This window comes from Pecten maximus, chromosome 19 (genome assembly GCF_902652985.1).
Source record: "Pecten maximus chromosome 19, xPecMax1.1, whole genome shotgun sequence".
Taxonomy (NCBI): Eukaryota; Metazoa; Mollusca; class Bivalvia; order Pectinida; family Pectinidae; genus Pecten; species Pecten maximus.
Window position 1 is genome coordinate 8,244,892 of NC_047033.1, and position 23,137 is coordinate 8,268,028.

Here is a 23,137-nt window from a genome sequence, read left to right on the forward strand (position 1 = left end):
AACACGAATTTATATGTTTATTTCGATAAACATCTGTATATTTTCGAACCGATAATGTTTTCTTGAAGGCAACGATAAAAACTGTATCTTGTACATCCGGAACATTCCGACTTTTATACTAGTATATCAATCCTCAGACCTGTGTGTCGGTCGTCTGCACTAGCCTGGTAAGTCAATATATATTTATATCTTAATACGAAATTTTGCTTAACTTCATCACATAGATTCAATAAGTTGATGATAATTTGTGAAGTTAATTGAGTTCATAATGAGAACAAGACAGAAACACAACATGAATAAGAATGCGCGGTTTTAACGTTATTCGAGTGATATTAATTACCAGCAGGTACGAGGAAATACAAAAAAAAAATCGGTTGGAGCCTACGGCGCTCGCTTTATCACTAAATTACTGCCCCCTTTCGATTGCAGATCCACAGGGGGGCTTCGCCACCCTGGTACCCGCTTGGCGGCCCCCAGACCTCTCGCAAAAAGGGAAAAAAAATCGGCTCGCGCCTACGGCGCTCGCATTATTACTAAATTACTGGACCCCCCCCGCCCTTTCGAAAATCCTGGCCGGGCCTGGTGATTCATGTTTTGCCATAAATAATATATCCTGATTTGCGTAAATAACTTATTTTGTAGTACATAAATTATCAAAATTATCATGGGATGTTGAAATGATAATTATTGGCTAATTTTGCGAAGATAGCATACGATTTGTTTAGTGCGTAAAATTTAAGGATAAAAACAATTTTGCCCCCCCCCCCCACTTTTTGACGACTTCCTACGCCACTGGATCACGTGTGATACTACATATCACATGTAGTATACATCACGTGTAATACTACATATCACATATATTATACATTGTACATCACGTGTAATACTACATATAATATGTATTATAGATCACGTGTAATACTACATATCATATGTATTATAGATCACGTGTAATACTACATATCATATGTATTATAGATCACGTGTAATACTACATATCACAAATATTATACATTGTACATCACGTGTAATACTACATATCATATGTATTATAGATCACGTGTAATACTACATATCATATGTATTATATATAACGTATAATACTACATATCATACAGACCACGGGTTGGGGATTCGTACCAAGTTCCTGTGTGTAGAGACGACTGTGTGGGGAAGATCGACACATTTCATATTTCTTTCTTGAACTATTGTATTGGTTATCAAGAAGTAAGTACGTATGCTTGATACATGTGTATTTCTACTGAATGTCAACTGTTAAATAACGGATAATATTTCCTATCCAATCGTCACGGAACCGTTTTGAATATTTCTTATCAAACCATCAACCATCACAAAATCCTTCTGGATACTATTATCTATCCATTCGTAATAAGATTTTTTTTTTTAAATAGCATTTCCTTTCCGATTGGATAACATTTTCTATCCGACAGTCTTTAGATAATTGTTGATAACCTTCCAATTCGACCGTCACAAGAACGTGTTTGTATAACATGTCCTATACTGCCGTCACAAGATCATTTTTGGATAACATTTTCTATCCGACAGTCGTTAGATGATTTTTGTATAACATGTCCTTTCCTGCCGTCACAAGAACATTTTTGCATAACATTTCCTTTCTGACCGTCCATAGTAACTTTTTTTTTGATAAACTTTCCTATTTGCCAAGCGTATATGTACATGTTATACCAAACATGCACACTACTTCTGAATGCGTTATCTACATATATATGTATGTATTAGCACTGTGGTCTACTCTTAAGAAATGACAAACAAACAGTTCAAATATAAGATGGTATTGCTGTTTATTTTCAACAAAATATACCGTAGTTTAAATATAAGATATAAAAATGAGTTGCGTATAACATCTTCATAAATAGGTTGTATTTGTTGTTTACCTTCATTGCTGCTATTTGAAATGATAAAGTAAATCTAAAAACAGTTATTCAAAAGGTAAATTTCAAAATTTGAATTTCGATTTCATATTCACAAATAACAAAGTGCTTTACATTACACTTAATACTTCTGCGTAGAAATTCTAAAACACTTAAGATATTAAAAGTCAGAATGTTATATATATTTTTCGCGTGTCAATAATGTTTTTGTATATAATATAAATGCGTAATCCTACCAAAATCAGTAAAATTATAAATGGTTACATTTCATACAAATTGCGTAACGCGGAACATTTTCTATTTGAGCGTGCTGTTGTGACAGAGTAAGATACACTTCATAAATTTATATTCATACATTGTACATGTACAGTTTACTCTCCCTCCCTCTCTTTCTCTTTTCACTCTCACTCTCTCTCATAATAAAAAAAACATAAGCTGTCCTATTCTCTGCAATGGGTTTACAGTAATAAATAAATGTTGAAACATTGGCAGTTTGCGTAAGATAGAACTGTTGAATAAACATTTATAAGTAGCATTCACTTTCATCCGCTTAATATCACAGATGTTCATTGATCCATAAACCACACTCAATTTTGTTGTTGTCATATTCCACATATTAAATCGTTCTGTAGGAGGGATAAATGGTTTCCCTCTTCGTGAAATCATTTCAGCATATTTTAATTTCTCGGTAAAATTCTTAGAATATATCAGCTGTATAGCCATAGGTGTTTTTCCTCTTGTTATTCACTGTCTGAAAAACCACCTTCATTTTAACAGATTTACATGCATTTTAAGCGTTCATGTCTTGTTATTGATTCATGATCATATTCCATGACGCCAGGTATGCCTAGTGAACACGTATATCACAGTCCTAATTTGTTGTCCTGTCAACATCAATTGGTAGTTGAAGTCTCCCTACTGTTGTCATTCTAATCTTGCCCTGAAATTATAAAGAAATATAAAATAAGATGTACTTACATTGTTTATGTAAGGTAATAAACATTTTCATAATCGGCTATCATTCGCTAATAGACAAAAACACATCTGTAGTTGTTTATTAAATGCCTGGCCAGCTGAATGAACTGTAAAATAGAACGTCCCTCTTGTACAGACATTACATAAAAATAGAACACAAATAAAAACAGAAAATTGAAACTTCAAGACGTCTCTCATATTTCTATAATTTCGATTGAAGACTCATTGTATGCTAATTAAGTTCTTAGATTAGATTTTAGGGTCTGAAGCTGTCTATTAACATGAAATTAAAATGTTTAATGTGTAATTTAATCTATGGAAATCCTCGGGAGAATCATTCAAACGAACCAACTACAAAACATCCTTATTGATAATCTGCATATATAATAGTTTACATAAAAAAAAACTCAAAAAAGATCACTGAATGGAAACCCAAACGTTGTTCCGTTATTGCAGAAACTTATACTTGTAATGTATACATTAAATAGATGTAAGTGAGATATATTAGAAAACGTTAAACGTGAATAAATACACACACACACATACATATATAAATATCAATAATTTGTACACAACTTGCATATATATATATATCTTACATATAGCCTGAAATTGGCGAAAAACAATGTAAATAATATATACATTCAACGTTAACGATAATTCCAAACGGTATCGCTGGAATTAAACGCATACTGTAAATAACTACATTTTGCGACTAGATTTGTTCAAAATAAACTGAATAAAGTGACTAAATGTTCTGGCAATATATCAAATATATACTGTATCATATAAAATGTTCTTTGCTTCGTGGTACAAACATTCGTGGGGGATATATTTGATACATCAAAACAGTATTATAGTTGTTCTGTAGAGACATCCGGAGCAAACAAGATATATCTTACAAAACGCCGCTGATTCACAAATGTTTAATCACGTTTCACAGATTGCATCAATATCAATACATTGTGTATATTGAGTCCATCAAACGTCTTAACACACCATGCACGAAACACGTCATTAGTAAATGCATTCACCAACGAAACAGATAGCAGACAGTACCACCAGATGTCTTAAAACCACAGGAAAATGTCCTTGTAGTGACGTCATAGCAACACGAAGGCAAGACCACCAGACAAGCATTACACCATTCCAAGAGACTTCACAATATTATACAGAAAAAGCTTCAAAATGTGCGTGTGGACATATGAGAATATGCACTTTTCAGAAACAGATCTTGGTGTTATTCAGAGTTCAATAGTTCTGTGTAACACTAGCAAATAATGGAATTTTCAAACAAAAACTATCTTTACTACAATCGTCAAATCATCCTTGGTTGACCGATAAAAATGAATCTACTTACAATTAGTAGTAAGGACATGACTTAGAAAATATTTAACATTTAAAATTTTTTTTTTGTTGAGAAATTCGATAAGATAGGTATGGCGGGTAATCGTCAGAAGTACAAAGTGACCAAAAATGTAACAGAAATCCAGAATATTTCGTTGAGACCAATATCACGGACACAATTCTTACAATGTAAAATAAAGCTTCCTTGTCAGCAATCAAGATATGGGTCCACCAAACGTAAAAAGTTGTGAAATGAAGATATCCTTTCGTCAGGAAAGAAGAGCAATAGAAGGCATATCGAGGGAAAATAAACAACTTTTCACACATATCGAAGCTTTCGTGGCTAATAATCTCCGCCGCGTCTAGGTATGAGTTTCGCAAACGTAAGTCAAACAGAACCTATATAAATCTTATTAAAAAAAAAGCATGTTGATAAAATATCTGATGAAATGAGTAAGAAAAGTGTAAAGATACGGAGATGGTGTTTAATGCAAGTTAATACACACACATTATTTGGGGTACTGCACCGCAGGTGTATGTTTATATTCAAGTGGTTTGCACGCCAATGTCAATTATGACAACTATCTACATGTTCTTGAAAATAAGGACATTTGTACCCTTGCATCGTGAATCCCCAGCATAATGTCGGCTTCTGCCCGAGAGGTACTGTATTAACCAAATTGATTTGCCGTCGTGTTGTAACGTTTGATATATCTAAGTTTTTCTTATACCATTTCTTTTTCCTTTTTTTTTGTTACTTTAGCCATCTACCTTGTCATTCGATCTAAGCTACATCGAGACGTAAAACCCAGATACCAAAAAATATCGATAAGGTAAGAGTGATCTCTCGGACAAAATACTGTGAACTGTTAAAGTTACCATTACCGTCTTAGTCTAGTAAGTAGATCTACCTGGGTAAATAGGAAGTAAGTCTCGTTTTATAGTGTATCTACATAGGCGCGTTTGATTCCTCACCTTTAGGGGTATAGATTTATGTTTTAATTGTATACCATATATTTTTTGCAATTTAGTCCCGTACCAATATTCGCAAATGATCTATCAATTATATCTTATACATGTTGATATGTAAAAGCGCACTGCTTGTACTAGTAATAAAGAGCACAATATGTAATTATAACTCCAAGGTCATCATATATGTAATAAGTATATAGTTACACATTTTTGAGTAAACCAATGAATGGTCCATATACTGATCTAAGCATAGTATAGATATAACTATTTATAGTAACACACGCAGCAGAAACTGGCAGGACGCATGCACCGATACAAGAGGAGTTAAGTTAAAGGTTGCGTGCACAAGAAGTTATATTAAACCTTTTATTTGTTGTGTTTCGTCTTCCACTACCTCCTCTTTAATGCTTGTGTCCGCGGGTGGTGGTGACGCGGCTAATGTAAAAATAATTTGTAGGTGAGATACACAACATGTACAAGCCATTGGTAAATCAAAAACCTTCCATGTTTTGAAGAAGTTAATACTTATACAAAAATAATACAAAAATAATAAAAAAAAAAAAGATAAAAAATTATACAAAATACTTAACGGTGCTGAAAAAAAACCCTTTTTGCTAGTAGATTGTTATATAGTAACAATTGGCTGTCTACTATGTTAATACATAATATCAATCTATGACATGTGAAGAAACTTATATATAAGAACGGTAAATAGCAACAGGTTTTGAGTTGCATACATACTACCAAAACAATGCTACAATACTAAATATTTTCAAAAATGGTGACTAAGATAAACAAAAATATGTTAAATATTACTTATTGAATGGCTTAAATAATTTCAAGGCATGTATTTGTATAACGCATCATATATGTCTTAGTGACGTAGCCTGAATGGAATAAATATGTTAGTGAAATAGAGCATTACAATTATAAACACAACATTACATTAAGATATAAATTATAAAATAACAATAGATACTCTATTGTAAAATCCATCAGTTTGAATAAAAGTAATTTATATAACTATATTGATTTTAAAAAAGTATCTGGGATGTGAAAAGAATTACGTCTCTCGGTACCAGTAAATAAGTGTCCAAACGGAATTGGCTTGTTTATGCAAAATAAACATATTAATAATAATTATAATCATTATGATACATAGCTAGTAAGAAACATCATGACAAAAACGTATAATAACCGCTAGCTGCTCCAACGGTTCAAATACATTTTCTCTCGGGAAGAAAAATTCCCATTCTCTTCAATAAATATTATCAGTGTTATGGAACAACTCCACATGAATTAATTAAGAATATTAAAAGAAGTAAACTGATCAGTTTAATGTGCACACGGTATATAAGAAAGTCAGATAACAATAGCATGTGTTAAAGAAATGATACAGAAGGAATCAAATAATGAAACCAATCTGTTAAATGACAGTCAAAGAATGCGGGTGAATTAGTACGAAGATCATATATACGTATTTTTTTCAAAAGAAAGATCCACACAAAAACCAGTCGTTTTTTCGCCTTCATCTTTGCCCACCGACTGGAAGACTTGCAATAGTTAAGATATCATGTTGGTTTAACAGTGAAAACTTGAAAAATTGTAATGTTAAAATTTCATAATTAAATGTAAATTTAATAAAGACACCTGTAGCCAGTGATTGATCCATTTTTTGTTCGTAAAAGATTTGTATTTCAATAGCAGCTAATAGGCAAGTGTGGTGAAAAGTTAAACATTCTTATTTTGAGTTTTAACTTATCAGAATAACTTGTCAAATATGTGAACAAAATACCGATTTATCAAGTGATACATGAAAAGAATCTTAAAAGTATTATCTTACTGGTCAAATATCATCAGTTTGAAACAATATGTGTTATAATTGAATTTTGTTAAACAAAAGTTACATTATCAAACTAAACCAAATGCGTTGATATCTTCACTTTTGCAAGAGTTAAGAAGATAGAGAGTTAATATAAACATGCAATTTATGACATGAAGGTTCCACCTTTTGTTTGACCTTTTTCCTCTTCGACCTGTTGTTGTGCCTCGTCTGGAATTTCCTCTTCGTCATCTTTTCCTAAAAATAGCAGTGGTAAGCGTGAAGCAAATTCTAACTAAAAACATGCTAATGCTAACTGAAAAATTTAACAGAAAACGAAAAAAAATGGCATATCTTAAGCAAGCCTACATTTACACCTTTCATATTTTAGAGTGATAAAAATCATTATTAAATACCGTGGATCGTAATTTACAAAGACTTTAACACCAAACGTGGTCTGAATATGAAATTTTCAAATCATTGCTGATAGCACAAAGCCAATGTAGTACAACGGTGATTGTCCATGATAGAAACAATCACGTCGTCTGAGTAGCGTTCTGAAAAATAAATTCATTGGTAAGCATACATCTACTGCTCTACAGAATAGCATAGCTTCTAAATGCATCAATCAATATGAATGTATTTTTTGAAATATTACAGAAAACAAATAAACACGCAGGCAAAATATACAGAAATAATATAACAAATTAGAAAAATAAGAAAATTATTATTGGTTCTATAGCTGAATTTCAAAATGTAATTTAAAGAGTAAATAACTAAGACTGAAAAATATCTCTCAATGACGTAAATACCTAATATTGAGAATGTAATACATCCAACTGACCCGGTGGGAATCATACTACTATATAAACTATCATTATGTTAATTCAACTAATATCTCTTTGCCGAGCATCTACATTCAGCGATTTTCATAATATGCAAATCATTAAATGATTGTCTGTAGACGATGCCTTGAAAACAAAACCATATCTAGAACTCTTTTATGTATACACAGAAGTTAGTGACATTTTGACTTTTCCGTTTGCAGTCATGAAACAAATATTTTCATATTTCAAATCTATATAACACAACAAGTGTCTTGGTGAGAAGACTGTACGTTTAAAAAAAGAACTTGAATTTGAATCCGGTAAGGTATGTTGTTTTCGGTTGTTATTAAGTTGTCAGAGGGTAGTACATAATGTTTCTTACTACAAAAACTACGTATTATCTGTCACTTCAATGTGAGATATCATAACATCGTTGAACATGGTGAACACAACAATATGTCAATAAGTATGGGTCAAATAACACAGTACAATATTCTACAGGTTAATATCAAGTCATGATAACTCATCCACAACAAAATCAACATGCATCTTCTTGGCAATCTGTTAAAATCAAACAGCATGAAACACATCAAAACAATATAAAATCTGGGACCATATGATTAAATGTCTCCATTATCTGAGAGATTACAAGAAATCTGTTATGACAACTTCAGTCTGTAAGCAAAATCCAAATCACGTTATATTTCGGCACATCAGCACAAGCAGATTTTGTAATGATGTTGGCATAGGTTCAATTAGAATCCGATGTAATTTTTCCGAATAAATTCTTTTACAACTAGATTATGTCCATATCTCGGAGAAAAGCGAGAATATATTGATCAATGAAGTGAGATGAGCTCATGCAGCTTTCAAACGTTATATTTGTTACTTTAAAATTTTATTGGTTGTCATTATTGATGAAGACCATCCTATGTAGTAAGAGTATACTAATAAGGGTTGAACGATTAATTGGATTTCTGACGATTTGAGTCATGCGTCGTTAGACTCATTACAAGTATTAATATACATTGTCAAAACAAACCGTTAATTTTCAACCATTTTAGACAAAAAGGTAGCATCAAACATAACACAAGTCTAACCATCTCGTGAAGTCGCCGCGAATCCTCCAACCGATCCCTTTGCCGACCCCCTCGCCGACCCCTTCGCCGACCCAGTGGCAGAACCGCCTGCAGCAGGCGACGCTCGTTGCTGAGCACTACCTGGCGCTGACCTGCCACCTACTGACCCCTTTGCAGAGCCTTTCATAGACCCCTTAGCCGACCCTTCCTTAAACGAAACTTCTCGTGATTGTTTTGTAGGTGAGTAAGTATGTCGCCGCGAGGACTGCGACATTTTAGAAGGGGATGGCTGGGCGGACCTCTTTGTCGGTGAGCCGGCGAGAGATCGCTTTGTCGGCGAATGAAGAGGTGTCCGCTTTTGCGGTGATGCTGCCTCAACTGAGCGTCTGCCCGAACCCTCTGAACGTCGGGTGGGCGAGGTTGGGGCTCTGTCGATAATCTCCTCTTTAACACCTGTAAATTGTCGATTGGAATTCGAATATACACAAACAAATCATTATCGTGGAGTGGTAGTGTACCATTCTATAATGATATCTAACATATCAACATATATATAATGAAAAATTTCAATATGGTACAACTGATCAAAAATAAATAAATATATCCCCATAAAAAACTTCATATTCAACAGAAAGATGGCGAAAAAAGTATAGCCATAACTTGGAAAAGATATCATTATTTGTGTTAGGTTTCAGTACATAGCTCTTAGGATTTAGCAGCATCGTCATTGATCTGCGGAAAAAAAATCAATCGGGATTTCCTAACAACGATTTACCAATTCGTTTCTGATAGGTACATGTAGACGATTTACTTCAAATGGATTTTATGCAACACTCGACACTAATGGAGGAGGTTACTGAAAAAAACTAATCTCCATACTGATATTAGTTTTACTGTGCAATTGTGAAATATATATGCATTTAAACAATCAAAGAAATCAATATTTTATTTTAAACAAGGATGGATAGTATTGCAGCAGCAATACAAAGTCCCCTGCCTGAGCTAGAAGTGCACCTATTCATTCCCATTTTTTTTTTTTTTTGAAAAATGGTTTTTCAAAAAAAAAGAAAAACAAACAAATGTGGAATGCACAACTACATGTTATACTGATCATGTATACCAATTTTCGTTAAGATCAGAGTAGTACTTTAGAAGGAGTTGTCCGGACAACTGTTACGTGACAGACAGACGGACGGACGGACGGACGGACGGACGGACGGAGGGTAAATCTAAAGTCCCCCCGTTTTTCAAACGGCAGGGGACTAATAAATAAGCATCGCATACACTAAATAACGTTTATTCTTTCTCCTTGGTAGTGTTAGCAAAATATTGCTCCAAGGAATATGGTACTGTTTACCGCCATATATTGTACTCCCTAAAATGATATTACAGCTACCCCAAAGATAGATTTTTGATGACTGGACATAAACATACATGCATATCAACAAACAAACACGATATAAATGGACCCCAATGTGTGGATTATATGCACGTGCGTAAAATGTAAAGCTTCTACACAAGTATCGTATTATAATACATGACTATATACATTTACACGGGTATATCACGAATAAACACAACACAACTATAAAGACGACAATAACAGCATGTGTTTTTATTAACAAAATGTACAGGTATACTGATGTCAACATACAGCAAAGCGGAGAAACATGCTCTAACTCCATCACTTGTATAGGCATATCATCATATGACAATAATTTGTAGTTCTTTGTAACGTTCTAAGAATAATAGTCAATAACATATAATTCACCAAACGACACTTATAAATACTGGGGATTAGGCTACGATGCACGGTATATGAACTGTATACATGGATGCTGCATGCGGTAGGATAATTACACAGCAGCCAGCACTCACCATCCCGAGCTACCTGCGATTCATCAGATGACACGTTGGTGTTCGCGGCTGCAGTTTCCTCTGGTGATGCTGGCTTAGTTTTCATTTCTTTCCTAACAGGTGAGGTTTCATTTGTTGTTTGTGACCCTCTCAATTCGTCTTCTGATATTTTCTTTCTCTTGCTCGAGTTTATCCTTATTGGTGATGCTGTCGTACGTCCCGATCCAGAACTCACTGATTTCCCTCGAGATTTACTAGTTGTCGATTTCATAGAGTTATTTGTATCTGATGAAAGAGTTTGCGATCGTACCGAGTCGCTGCTTTTCTTTTTTTTCGGTTTTGTTTGTGATCTCTGTGTTTCAAGTACAGGCAATTGTTGTGTTGCCTTTTACTTTGCAGGCCGGCTGTTAACGGCATCCCATACGGAGATATATCCGACTTTCTTCGAGGATCTTTAGAAATGCTTTGCTGATTAGTAGGATTATCGGCACTTCTAGGTTTGCGTGCTATCTTGCCTTTAGAAGAAGCAGCTCCCTTTCGTATGGTACCTTTTGTATTATCTGGTGTCTTAATTGTTTCTGATTTATTGCCAGCACTATCTCCTCCCCCGCTCATATCAGAGTCCTTGATTTGGAATTTCTCCGACTTCCCGACATGATACTCTTTTGTTGGCAATACCTTATCCTTCTTTCCTTTCACAGTTGTTTTCTCTTCCTTCGTTACTACCGTGCTCTTTGGAGTTCTTATTCTCGATGTTTCTTCTAAAGACTTCTGCTTAGTTACTCTTTCTCGCTGTCTCACACCTACTGCCAATTCGGAACTTTTCGATCTAGTTTGGAGCTTTTTTGTATCTTGTTGATTGGTCGCCCCTTTTGGATGTTTCTTGCCTTTAACCATGGTTGTATTTGATACATCAATATCGTAATTTAACCTCGGGTCGTCCTCAACTAGTCTGTCGTGACTATTCCCAGACTTTGGAGGGGACGCCCGAGAATTCTTCGAACTAGGCCGACTTCCCGTCGTGTCGTTTATATATTTGAACTGAAAATCTTCTGAGTGTTTTCTATTAGCTTGAAAATCAGCAACTTCACGAGTCTGATTTTCTATTCCAGTCTCATTATTTCCTGAATTATATATAACTTTTTTGGCAGGCATATCGGCACATTCTTCCGGGGACGTTTCTCTATCAATATCTTTATCATTGATTTCTGCTTCTTTGCCAGCATTTTCCCCTCCCTGTATCCTATCACTGATCTGGATAGCAGATGTACCACCCTGATGTGCTATCTGATCGTCATTGCCATAACCTTCGATATCCCCTTCGACTTGTCTTGTAGATTTATTTCCTGCGCTATTGTCTGTTTCCGTAAAGTCCTCTTTATTTTTTTGATATATGTCATCATTAGCTTCCTCGAATTTTCTCTCGTTGTTTTGATGGGCAAGCTCTTCCATTTTTTCATGCTCTCCAATACCACTGGAATTTACATCGGCACCTAACCCAGTTGCTAAAACAGGAGACTCGCCAGACGCCGTCGCATCGCCGTTGGCATTTTTCACAGCTACGTCCACCACAGAGTTACTGTCAAATTTGACGACTTCGTTTTCGTTTGTACATCTATCAGTACTATTTTCCTTGTCGTTACCATGACTACGTATTTCGGGCTGCTTTTCCACTTTGGGAACTTCCAGTACAGTATCATTGCTAGAACGAGTCTTCTGCGAGTCATCCGTGAGTGGATCTACCGGAGCGCCGCCCGCTGGTTAAGTGGAATTACATGATGAATCAGCATTAACACATATTTCAGAGGTTTTTCTATTTCAGCGATTTTCACGAGGAAAGTATTGCGCTAAATCATAATTGTGATGATTACACTTTCTGTATATTATTTCCTTAGAAAAATATATTAGTTTATCATTGCGCTTATCAACATAATATCCGCTAAAATTGAAGAGTGCTGAAATTAGTAAATATACATGTACAGTAACAACGTAAATAGAAAAATGATTTTGAAAAGGTTTACACAAATTTCGATATCATATTATTAATGCGCTGTTAATCGTCTGTAGCCTAGTCTAGGTAAATGCCATTAAATTACACAATTACATTATTGACAAAGTGTAGTTGTATGAAGAACGATACAAATAATAGTAGTTTAACAGTTAACATAGAAACACTATTCTTCATAGAAGCATCTACTGAATAACAGAGATAAATTGTGCATTCGCCGTGATGAGCTCATCACAATGCGAACATAATGGTTTCATCCGTGTAGGCAGTATGACTTGACAGCGTCATTGTTTAAATCATGCATCACACTTTAATATACCTAATGTATAATATTACTATTAATTATTCAATGTTAATAATTTACAGGGGTAACTTTTGAAATATCTATTGCACAGACAAATTGTGCTGATGTAGAACAATTCAAACATTCATGCATTTTTGAAAAATGTCAACAGAAATAGTTCATGCAAAATGTTCTATAATTCAAGCGTACACTTTATAAAAATAATCAGTGTACAATAAAGTAGCTTACATGTGAGCATACTTCCAAACGTAAAATTAAAGACAGCATTGATTTTCTGTTTTGGATACAATATATATCAGCATCAGCATCAGTAAGTGTTTCTTGTCGGCGTGATATACCTAATACATACATCGTACAACAACAATTCAATTACGATATCAATCAAACATTTCCGTCCCTAAAAACAGTAATAAGCTGATGTTTGTTTTATACCTGTCTAGTGGTTTAACAAATCAAAACAAATATTTTCAAAAATCCCATCTAAATAAGTTAATCACATTCCTTTTAGCAACAGTATGTCGATAGTTTCTAATACATATTTGGATTAAAATGTGTTTTACTGAAAAGGATTTACGAAAGAAAAAAGTTAATTCAAAGGTTGGTGAATCAGGGAATTTGGTCATACTTAAACGATGGAAAAATATGTCAGCTTATTAAACGTAGATTAGTTTTTAGAGTTTGAAAAGTTCTGTAAAATTGCAATAAACCCTTTCATCATTTGAACTAATCAAGAAACATGAAATTTTTGTTAATATCAAAAACTTGCTTATCAGGCTTCTTATGTATCTAGCACAAAAGTTATGCATGTGTATATATCAATATATGTAATCTAATCACGAGGTAAGACCGTGCAAAAATGAGATTCGAGTGAGATATAATAACTATATACATAATTCGACAACTAACAGGGTTATAATTTTCTTCACTTATTCCATTCCTTTATTCAAAATAATAAATTTAAAGAAATCTCTTACAGTAGGCAGATATTTGTATTGAGTTGTCTGCCTTTATATTACTTTTATTAGTATTGACGTTTTTTGGTAAGCTATGTTAGAGAAACTTCTAAAGATGCTCTAAAGTAGTAAACTACTAAAATTAAAATGTTCTCAGTTGCATGGCAAAGATAGGAAAAATAATCTACACAGGAAAGTAATAATGATTGTCAACAAATCTCTAAAAGTTTCAAAAAGGAGGTGGTGCATGGCGGCCCACGGCCGAATCTTATTTTATGCATGATATTATGATAGACTTTTACCAAATACATGTCATTTTAGACACTAAAACGAAAATTGGCAAATGGTGTATACGCAGCGCCACCTAACATGATTTCTGTAAAAAATGTGTACCCTCCCTTTTAAATTCAATATATTTCTCGTACAAAAGTACTTGATAAACTTTATATTGCATTGATAGCCTCATGTGATGTTATATTTTATAAAAACATGTGTGTTTAGTATGAATTTGTATAATAGAAAGTGTAATTACAGCTTTTTAAAAAAAATTATCAGTAAAAAATTTACCTTCTTGAAATTTTCTTTTATTTGTTAAGTAGATAAAATGTAATAATCGTTGGAGTACTATCAAATTTTGCTTTTAAAAAACATGTTTGCATATTAATCTTAATACACAACCAAAAAAAATCATCAAAAATTACTGGATAACAAAAGATTTTTGCATACAAAGAAAGGTCATGAAGTAAATTGTATTAAAAAACCAAGGGTTAAAAAGGAGCACCCTGTCTGACACAAGCAGTAAAGTCTGATTGCATTGTTATTTTTGTTGGATTATTCTATAACAATAACATATACATTGTGTTACATACATGTACATACTGCAATAAGCAAATATAATCTTTGGATTCAATATTCAATATTCTAGTCTAGATAAAGAGAAACCCATTTCTGGTTATTATTGTACTTGTCCTGCTGGTCAAAGAACGGTTGGTATGTGTGCGCATACGGCAAGTGTGCTTTTTTATTTAGGAACTAGCAATCAGAACAAAACGCCATTACAACAACGGAATTTTATGTCACTGATGATGTAAATCTCATAATAGACTACACGAAGCTACATGGTGTGGTTACAATCATAATTAGATAAGCCCACAACATGATCAGTAAAACGTTTGTCATAAAATAATGTTTAATCGAACGTTTTGATGTACCTTTTGTAGCATTTGCCTCTATTTTTCAGCACTTTCGGTACTTTGATATGTTGTCCAAAATTTGGGGTGTATGCATTTAACATAATAAAATCTTGGCATATCCAGTAATTCACAAAATAAATTTGTTTCATTAAATGTTTATGAATATCCATAGATTATTTCTAAACGGAAATTTTGATAGTACTCCATTAATAACTTTGCCGTATTAGACTTTAAATGAAAAGTTAAAAACAATGATTTTCACAAAGAAGACATCAAATTAGGCTGAAATTTAATTTTAGTGTCACGGAGCGTGATGATTCATATACAAAATTAAACCTTAAACAAATGGGGTGAATTTGTTTCACAAATAGGAAATAAAAATGTGTTCTATAATAATTAGTGGTCAAAACATTAGCTTCTTATGCAGTTTGATGGGGAAATAATGAAATCACCAAAAAAATAATAAATACATTGAGGAATGGCAATTAATTCCTCCCGCATAATCGGGGATATTATACTTTTGACAAAAATATGTTTCCGGGAAAAAAATCGCCGTGGGCCGATTTAGCCCTCCTATGCACCACCTCCTTTAATGGTGTATTGGAGACACATTATTTGACAACGCCATAGTCAAAGTTACAATGTTTAAGCCTGAATATAAAAATAATAAGTTGTGTTATAATGCTTTATTTTTCCTGATATTACTGAAGGAGAGGAAATTATCAAGAGAAAAGGGTTATTGCATAATCTACAACATTGGTTATACATTTGTTTGCTTTTTTAAAAAATCTGATCATGGAAAATGCAGAATGATTGCTTCGATAGAGTCATTTTTTTAAATTTCGTAATATTTCAGCAATCAATTATAGTAAAACTAAACGCATTGATCTATCTTTATTTCATACAAACATCTTTTTTCTAGTACCACGATAATTAATTTTATGAATAAACTATTGTTCTGATGATCATGATCTAGTCTATCTTAGAGTGTTGTTTTTTATTCTCCTTAGTATGCCGGATAATTTACTTGGATATGACCTATGTTTCGTTAATGCTTATTCATGTATATCTATATTTTGTTCATATTTCATATTTTCATATCAGCCGTCCTGTTTTGACATAGAATTCTCATGATCTTCATTTTTGTTTTGTTGAGGAATTTTAACATAAAAGCATTTTTAGAAAATATCAAAGAAATAGAATATATAAGCTGTATCCAAGTTTCAAAATAATTCTTATTCTTGTGTAATAATTTTCTGTAAAATTTTATTTCATTAAATTGATTTCTCAATTCAGTCAGACTCTAATGAATATTGCATTTTCTGTGAACAAGATTCAAATAATTTGTGAGTTTCATGTCATTTAATAAAGATCTGCTTTTGAAACATTAGAATATTCAATTATATATACCTTTGTCTTCTTCAAAATCATCTTCATATTCTAAAAATTCATATATAACAACAGGCACAAATAAACAATATATATCAACAGCCATTAAAATGTTCAATCTTAAAGTGAAAATGGCTAAATATATTTATTATTCAAATCTACAACATGATAAAAACAGTGAAAATTCAACATTTTCCACAAGTCATAAGCATTGGTTTACTCTCTTTGATTCGGGTTTGCAAAACAAATCAATCTGAGAAGAGAATTAAAAATCAAATATTTTGAATTCTCCAGAACTAGAAAATATTTGACTTAGGATAATGAAATTACATGAGGAGTAGGAAAACGATGTCTCCACTACTGTTTTTGTAGTGGAAATTGAAACAAATGTAAATATATTTGTAATTATTTTCTTCTTTTCATGGAATGGTTGAAGAAATAACAGAACTTATGTCTTTGTAAATTCCATTGAATATTCAGCTAGTAATTATAAAAGCTTCCAAGAAAAACATTCTGGAAAACAATCTGGTAGAATTCAAAACAAAATACATAACAGAATTATAAAGTTATTATTATATCTAAGAAAATTTAACTAGAATGAAATATCAAAAGAATTAAAGCAAACCTAGTCAAAATCTAAAAAAGATAACAAAATACAATATACAATCTTGGTAAACTATAGAAATGTATTGGTGCAACATGAATGCTGCCGTTCAATGTTTTATTTTGACTCCCAAAATTGACCTAAAAAACTCTGTGGCAGTGGATGGACAGATGGAATGACAGAATGACAGACAGAATCCATATAAAACAGTATGTCCCTGACTACCGGGCATAAAAACCAATGCATCTAGCAAAAAAAAACTTGTTCCTATTAACTGTATCTAGCTGCAATGCAAGTCTGTAAGGCTGTACACTGTAAAACCATAATTCTAAATTCTACTCCAATAATGCCTAGTAAAACAATCCGACAGACTACAATTGTCTGTCACTACCCACTATATAAGATCCCAAAATCATTGAAACTTCTCAAGATTATACTGTGCATTTAAGCCGTAAAATTAAAACATTTTAAACAAATGAAACCTGTGAAACACTAACCTGCTTTACTAGAACCTCTTGATTTTCTGCCTTCATTGTCATCATCTTCAGCAGCCCTGATTTTCTTTGCTGAAAAGAAAAGGTAAAATATTAACGATGAAAAAAAAACAAGAGGCCCATTAATTAATATTGGCCTTAACAGTCACCTGAGTTTTGAAGTATTTAAGTTATTCTAATTGACCGTTTCAGGCCCTGCCCATCAGCCCAGGGGGTCAGTCAGGGTCAACATGCTGATAATGTTAACAAAGTTAGAATGAATTCCAATACAAATCCAACAAACAATAGTCAAAAATGTGATTTCCCTATATAAACTATATAAGCAAATGTGGGACCATAGGGTCATGAAATAAGACCCTACCATCTATGAAGAGCTTTTGATTCTACCATATCTGTGAGTAGAGGAGAAGATTTTTGAAGTTTTAGACAATTTGACCCTTTTTGGCCCCACCCCTCAGGCCCCTTAGGGGTGGGGACCATATAATTCACAATTTTGTTTGACCTTTAGCCATAGAAGCCTCCTGCCAAATTTCATTGAATTTGGTTCAGTGGTTTTGGAGAAGAGGATGAAAATGTAATGTGGGGTCAAATATGTAACCTTTGACCCTTGAAACTTGACCTATAACCACCAGAATGAGATCAGGTACAGAATCAAATCTACTGAGGGTTTCATCTCAAGATATGTCAATGACTTGGAACAATTTTTCTTGGATGTGACAGGATCTGACAGATCTAGAGCTGGACAGAGGGACAGACATGAGTAAAATCGTGCCCCCCTACCCCTACCCCATGAAATGGTTGGGGCATAATAATTTGATTGTATGCTTACTGGGATTATTGGCATATCAACAGACAAGGTCATTTTGAGGCAGTGTCTCCTGGTAGTAGTTGACTAGCTCACTGAACAACATATGGGCGGCTTGTCACAAGCCATCCAAAACAATTAGGGTAAAGCATCTTGCCCAAGGACACAATCATTACAGCACATATCATTCAGTTTCTCAGCTGCCTAAGAAACACAAACTGACATAGGTAGGGAGCGCCAAATCATGTACCTCAGATCTTCCCCTGTTAATAAAACGACCCTTGCACAAAATAGAGGTCAACCCATATACTGACTGATCCTTACTTTGAACATACACATACTTGTACATATTCACAAAGCCTTGATGAGATATAATGCATTTCACTTACAATCTTTGCTCTGTGATGATTTTCTGCCATCATCATCATCCTCTCCAGGTCTGTAGTCAACTTTTTTGGCATCAACTTCATCCCCCTCATCCTCATCTTCTCCTGCCCTGTAATCCTTGGCAATCTTATCTTTGACTTCATCTAACGCTTTTTGTATAGCATTCATAGCAGCTTCATCTTCTAATATCTTAGCAAGTTCCAAGGCTTCCTCAAATGATGTCTGAGCTGATTGGTTGTCCTTTGCTTTAACTGTAATATAGACAATTGAGCATATCACGGTAAATATCCTGGGTTTTTTCGCAATATGTAATTTCACGGCAAAAGAATATGCCAATTAAAGTGATATATCAAAATCTTTAGAGATTTATAATTAGTGCATATAACTGTACAGTAGGTAAAATTATCAGTCAGCCACATATACATTATGAATTGTAGCCTAAAATGATTTAAACACCTAGAATATATAAATATTTATCATAACTATATTTTCATACACTAGTATTTTCATGAACAGTTTAAATATATTTTGATGATGCATATATATTTTGGCAGATAATTTTGCCAAGTATTCATGGAAAATGTGACTCAGTACTTTTTCTGTTCAGCACACTAAAATTTTGAGTATAACCACATGACTATACCTCACATAGGGTCTCAACATCAAAATTCTGATCATGAACTTGTCATCTGTAAACAACCTACATACCGTGCTGGTACTGCATCATTTTCAGTAGACAACAGAAGTAAATTAAATACTACACATCAAAACATGATATTTCTATAAGACTGTTTCCGTTCAAAGAAATACTTCTCAGTTTTCCTTTGTATGGTCCCCATACTTTTTCATGATACCTACCCTCCGATTGTGCCACTAGAACAGTAGCATGAAGCTGCCAACCATTATCATCAGCCTCCTGGGCAGCTGCTAGAGATTTCTCTCCATATTCACGAGCCTTGTCGTACTTGTCACTTTCCAGGTAACACCGACCAATCTCGTGGAATAACCATGTTTTCTCAAGAGGCGATTTACTGAGGGGCAACTTCTTCTCCCAACTATAACATAGAAATGTAAAAATTAATCTCTTGATAAATCAAGCATGCTGGGTATTGTACATGATCCCTACCAACCCCCTGCTAAAATAGTAAGTGTTCTTGACCTTGACCCTAAAAACACTCAAACTTGTCCGAGATTCCTTTATCACTGTGTAAAGTTTGATCAAAATCCCTCATGGAATTTTGATGTCTCATTGCAATTAGCATTACGCATGGAGACAGACGGAGAGAAAACCTATAGTCCCCCCAGTTTCACCTACTGTAGGGGCCAGACTAATAATGGTTTGTTTTTTTGTGTGTTTTTTGTTTAACGTCCTATTAATGGCCAGGGTCATTTAAGGACGTGCCAGGTTTTGGAGGTCGAGGAAAGCCGCAGTACCCGGTGAAAAACCACAGGCCTACAGTCAGTACCTGGCAACTGCCCCACGTAGGTTTCGAACTCGCAACCCAGAGGTGGAGGGCTAGTGATTAAGTGTCGGGACACCTTAACCACTCGGCCACTGCGGCCCCTTAAACTAATAATGGAAAGATAAAATTGACTTTGAACATCCAAATGTATATCTGTAATTACAGGCAATTTATATTTTTAATGTATCACTGCGCCATTGAAACGTTCTTTTTTAAGAACGCTGATGTGGCGCAGTGGTATAGGCTGCGGATATTTCTGGCTAGGCGATTGGGTGCCGTAGATCGTGAGTTCGAGGCCCGGTCAGGGCACGAGTCAAAAAGTTGTCTTCCTTCGTCATTTGTGTTTCTAAGCTATATCTATTTATTAGCACAATGTATCATATACACTATGTGTTGGTGATCCGAAGATAAAGATTTGAATTTCCTGTCGTAGTTGTACCGAGAGAAATATGTATGGAAGAGTAGTTATACTTTGTTGAAATCATTTGTTCTTACCCCACTTCATCAAAACAGCTATTTTGACTCAAGTTAAGCTTATAAGCCCTGAGGTCTGAATGATGTTGCTTCTGAATTACGTTTCAATCACAGTACTCTGTAATTTTCATCTAGAATGCAGAGAAAAAATGTAACCCTCAAATTATATCTTTTGTAGTGGATATACATTCTATATATCGTGAACCTCAGGACATATCTAGACTGCTATACACTCACACTTCTATAGCCTTCTCAAAGTGGCCTCTCCTAGCATAGACTCGCCCGATGTTGTCAAGGGCTCGAGATTTTGCGTCTTCTAATCCTCTGTAACATAAAAGGGGGTTGTAATATAGACAAAACATGCATGTAGCACCAAAAGATACAATATGTACAGCTGCTTTATATATTTGCAAATGCCAAATGCATGAAAATATTGAAAAATAAATATTCATAGTGATTTTTGTTTATTGCTGTATGTGCGGACAGTAAAACTAATTTACTAAAAATTGAAAATATAATTCTTCCCGAGATTAAATCATTCTACTGAAAGAAAAATTTCTGCAAGAGCTAATTACTTGTCTTCGGCTATTTCGAGGTCCTGTTCATGGTTTTCAATAGCCAGTGAATATTTGCCCATCTCCAGGTAGGCATTACCCATTTGGCTGTGGATGTTAGCCATAATCTCCCACTTATTAGATAAATCTTCCTCGGACATTTCTCTCACAGTCTTCATCAGTTTCTTGGCTGTGTTAAGACTAGTTTCATATCGACCCTCAGATTGTGCTGAAATGAAAATTACAGACATATATACATATTAGCTAGATTATATACTATATACAAATTGTACTGAAAACCATTATGGAAATTTGTACTCAGATATACTTTTGTAGAATGAATAAGCTGTCAATTGAAAATATACCTCAGATTGTGCTAAAATTAAAAATAAAAATTGCCTGTAATTATATTTGCCTCACCTAACCAGCTTTGTCTTTATAGTAAGTTTTAAACAAACTCCAAAATTCACCTTTTACGTGTGTTAATATTGATGCATTGCAAAACAAATGCAAAATTTTCGCAAAAATTACTAATTTACAAAATTCACCAAGTAAATAATACATTTGTAATTGTCATTTTTACCCCCAAAATCACTAAAGTGAGAAGAAAAAAAATATATCGGATTAATTGTTATAGAATTCATTTCAGTTTGGCTATGAACTAATTAATCAATCAAGAAACAATAATTTAGTATTTTTATATTACTTTCTCATAATCTGATGTCTTTAACTCAAAACAAATTAAAATTCATGCAATCTGTAGGATGTGTTGAACTCTCCATACTACAATGAGACAACTTTTCTAGGCTTGGTTGAAATAACATTTAAACTTTTTGAGAAACAGAGCTAAATGAAAAGCTTTTTTTTTAAGTCCAAATTCCCAGAATTTGGAGGACATTCCTCAAATGGAGGCAGTGTTAAGATGTCCAATATGTGATGTAACTACATGTGTATATACATGTATGCCAACTTTGGTTCAAGTTGGACACAACGAATCTAAAAGCAACACATTAAAGTGAGAAGTTGAAGACACTGTTGACATCAATGCAGGAAAAGTAACACTGTTGTCTCATCTTCATGATTTTGTTGCAGACAAGACAAAAATTTGATATATCTGAACAACACAAATGCCCTCAACCAACCCCCTCTCCAACTGGCTTGTTTCAAATTTCATTTTAGGTGAAGTCATTTAACATATTCCATCCCAGTTACTGTTTACAGCTATATATAGTGCTTTCTCAATCAAGAGATCGGCCATATAACCAAATCAACCTGCAAATAGAAATATCTGACCCGGTAGACCATAAAAATTCACCTTCATCTATTTCCTCTAGGTTCTGCATGATATAGGATACTGGATCCCGTGGACGGGTTTTTCCAGAGCGACGCATCTTTTCCTTGTCTCGTTTACGGGCGTACATGGGTTTCTGTTGGCGCCAGAAATCAGCTCGTTCATCAAGATAATATAGTCCACTATTTATGCAGCTCTTAATCTCTCGCTGCATGTATGACCTGCCTGATGTCAAATCTGTAACGAAGTATCGTTATACAATATGTGCAACCCGATGTATACCTATACATAAAAAAATACTTCATTATGTTTTTTTTTATTCTTCTGCGAAAAAAATAAATGTAAAATACTTTATTACATGATTGGTATGTATAACAATATCACTCATTGAATTGGTCCTAATGAGATCACATGACATCAATTACT

General features: G+C 33.9%; 1 protein-coding gene across 8 annotated transcripts in view; it reads right to left on the minus strand.

Moving 5' to 3' along the window:
• Window positions 1–1,798: 1,798 nt before the first annotated feature.
• LOC117318138 (tetratricopeptide repeat protein 25-like) overlaps window positions 1,799–23,137 on the minus strand; it is a 35,269-nt gene continuing 13,930 nt past the window's right edge. For 4 of the 8 annotated variants that reach the window (XM_033873152.1, XM_033873150.1, XM_033873148.1 and 1 more), the window contains 10 exons: window positions 22,736–22,948; window positions 21,442–21,649; window positions 21,104–21,190; window positions 19,788–19,984; window positions 18,932–19,180; window positions 17,741–17,809; window positions 16,661–16,690; window positions 10,814–12,549; window positions 7,216–7,287; window positions 5,598–5,642 (listed from right to left, as the gene is read on the minus strand). In XM_033873152.1, the coding sequence (XP_033729043.1) occupies window positions 11,060–12,549; window positions 16,661–16,690; window positions 17,741–17,809; window positions 18,932–19,180; window positions 19,788–19,984; window positions 21,104–21,190; window positions 21,442–21,649; window positions 22,736–22,948 (2,543 nt within the window). In that variant the 3' untranslated portion in view covers window positions 5,598–5,642; window positions 7,216–7,287; window positions 10,814–11,059. Of the gene's footprint in view, window positions 2,854–5,570; window positions 5,643–7,215; window positions 7,288–10,813; window positions 12,550–16,660; window positions 16,691–17,740; window positions 17,810–18,931; window positions 19,181–19,787; window positions 19,985–21,103; window positions 21,191–21,441; window positions 21,650–22,735; window positions 22,949–23,137 lie in introns of those variants that run through there. The other 4 variants (XM_033873153.1, XM_033873155.1, XM_033873154.1 and 1 more) reach the window with 4 other exon arrangements.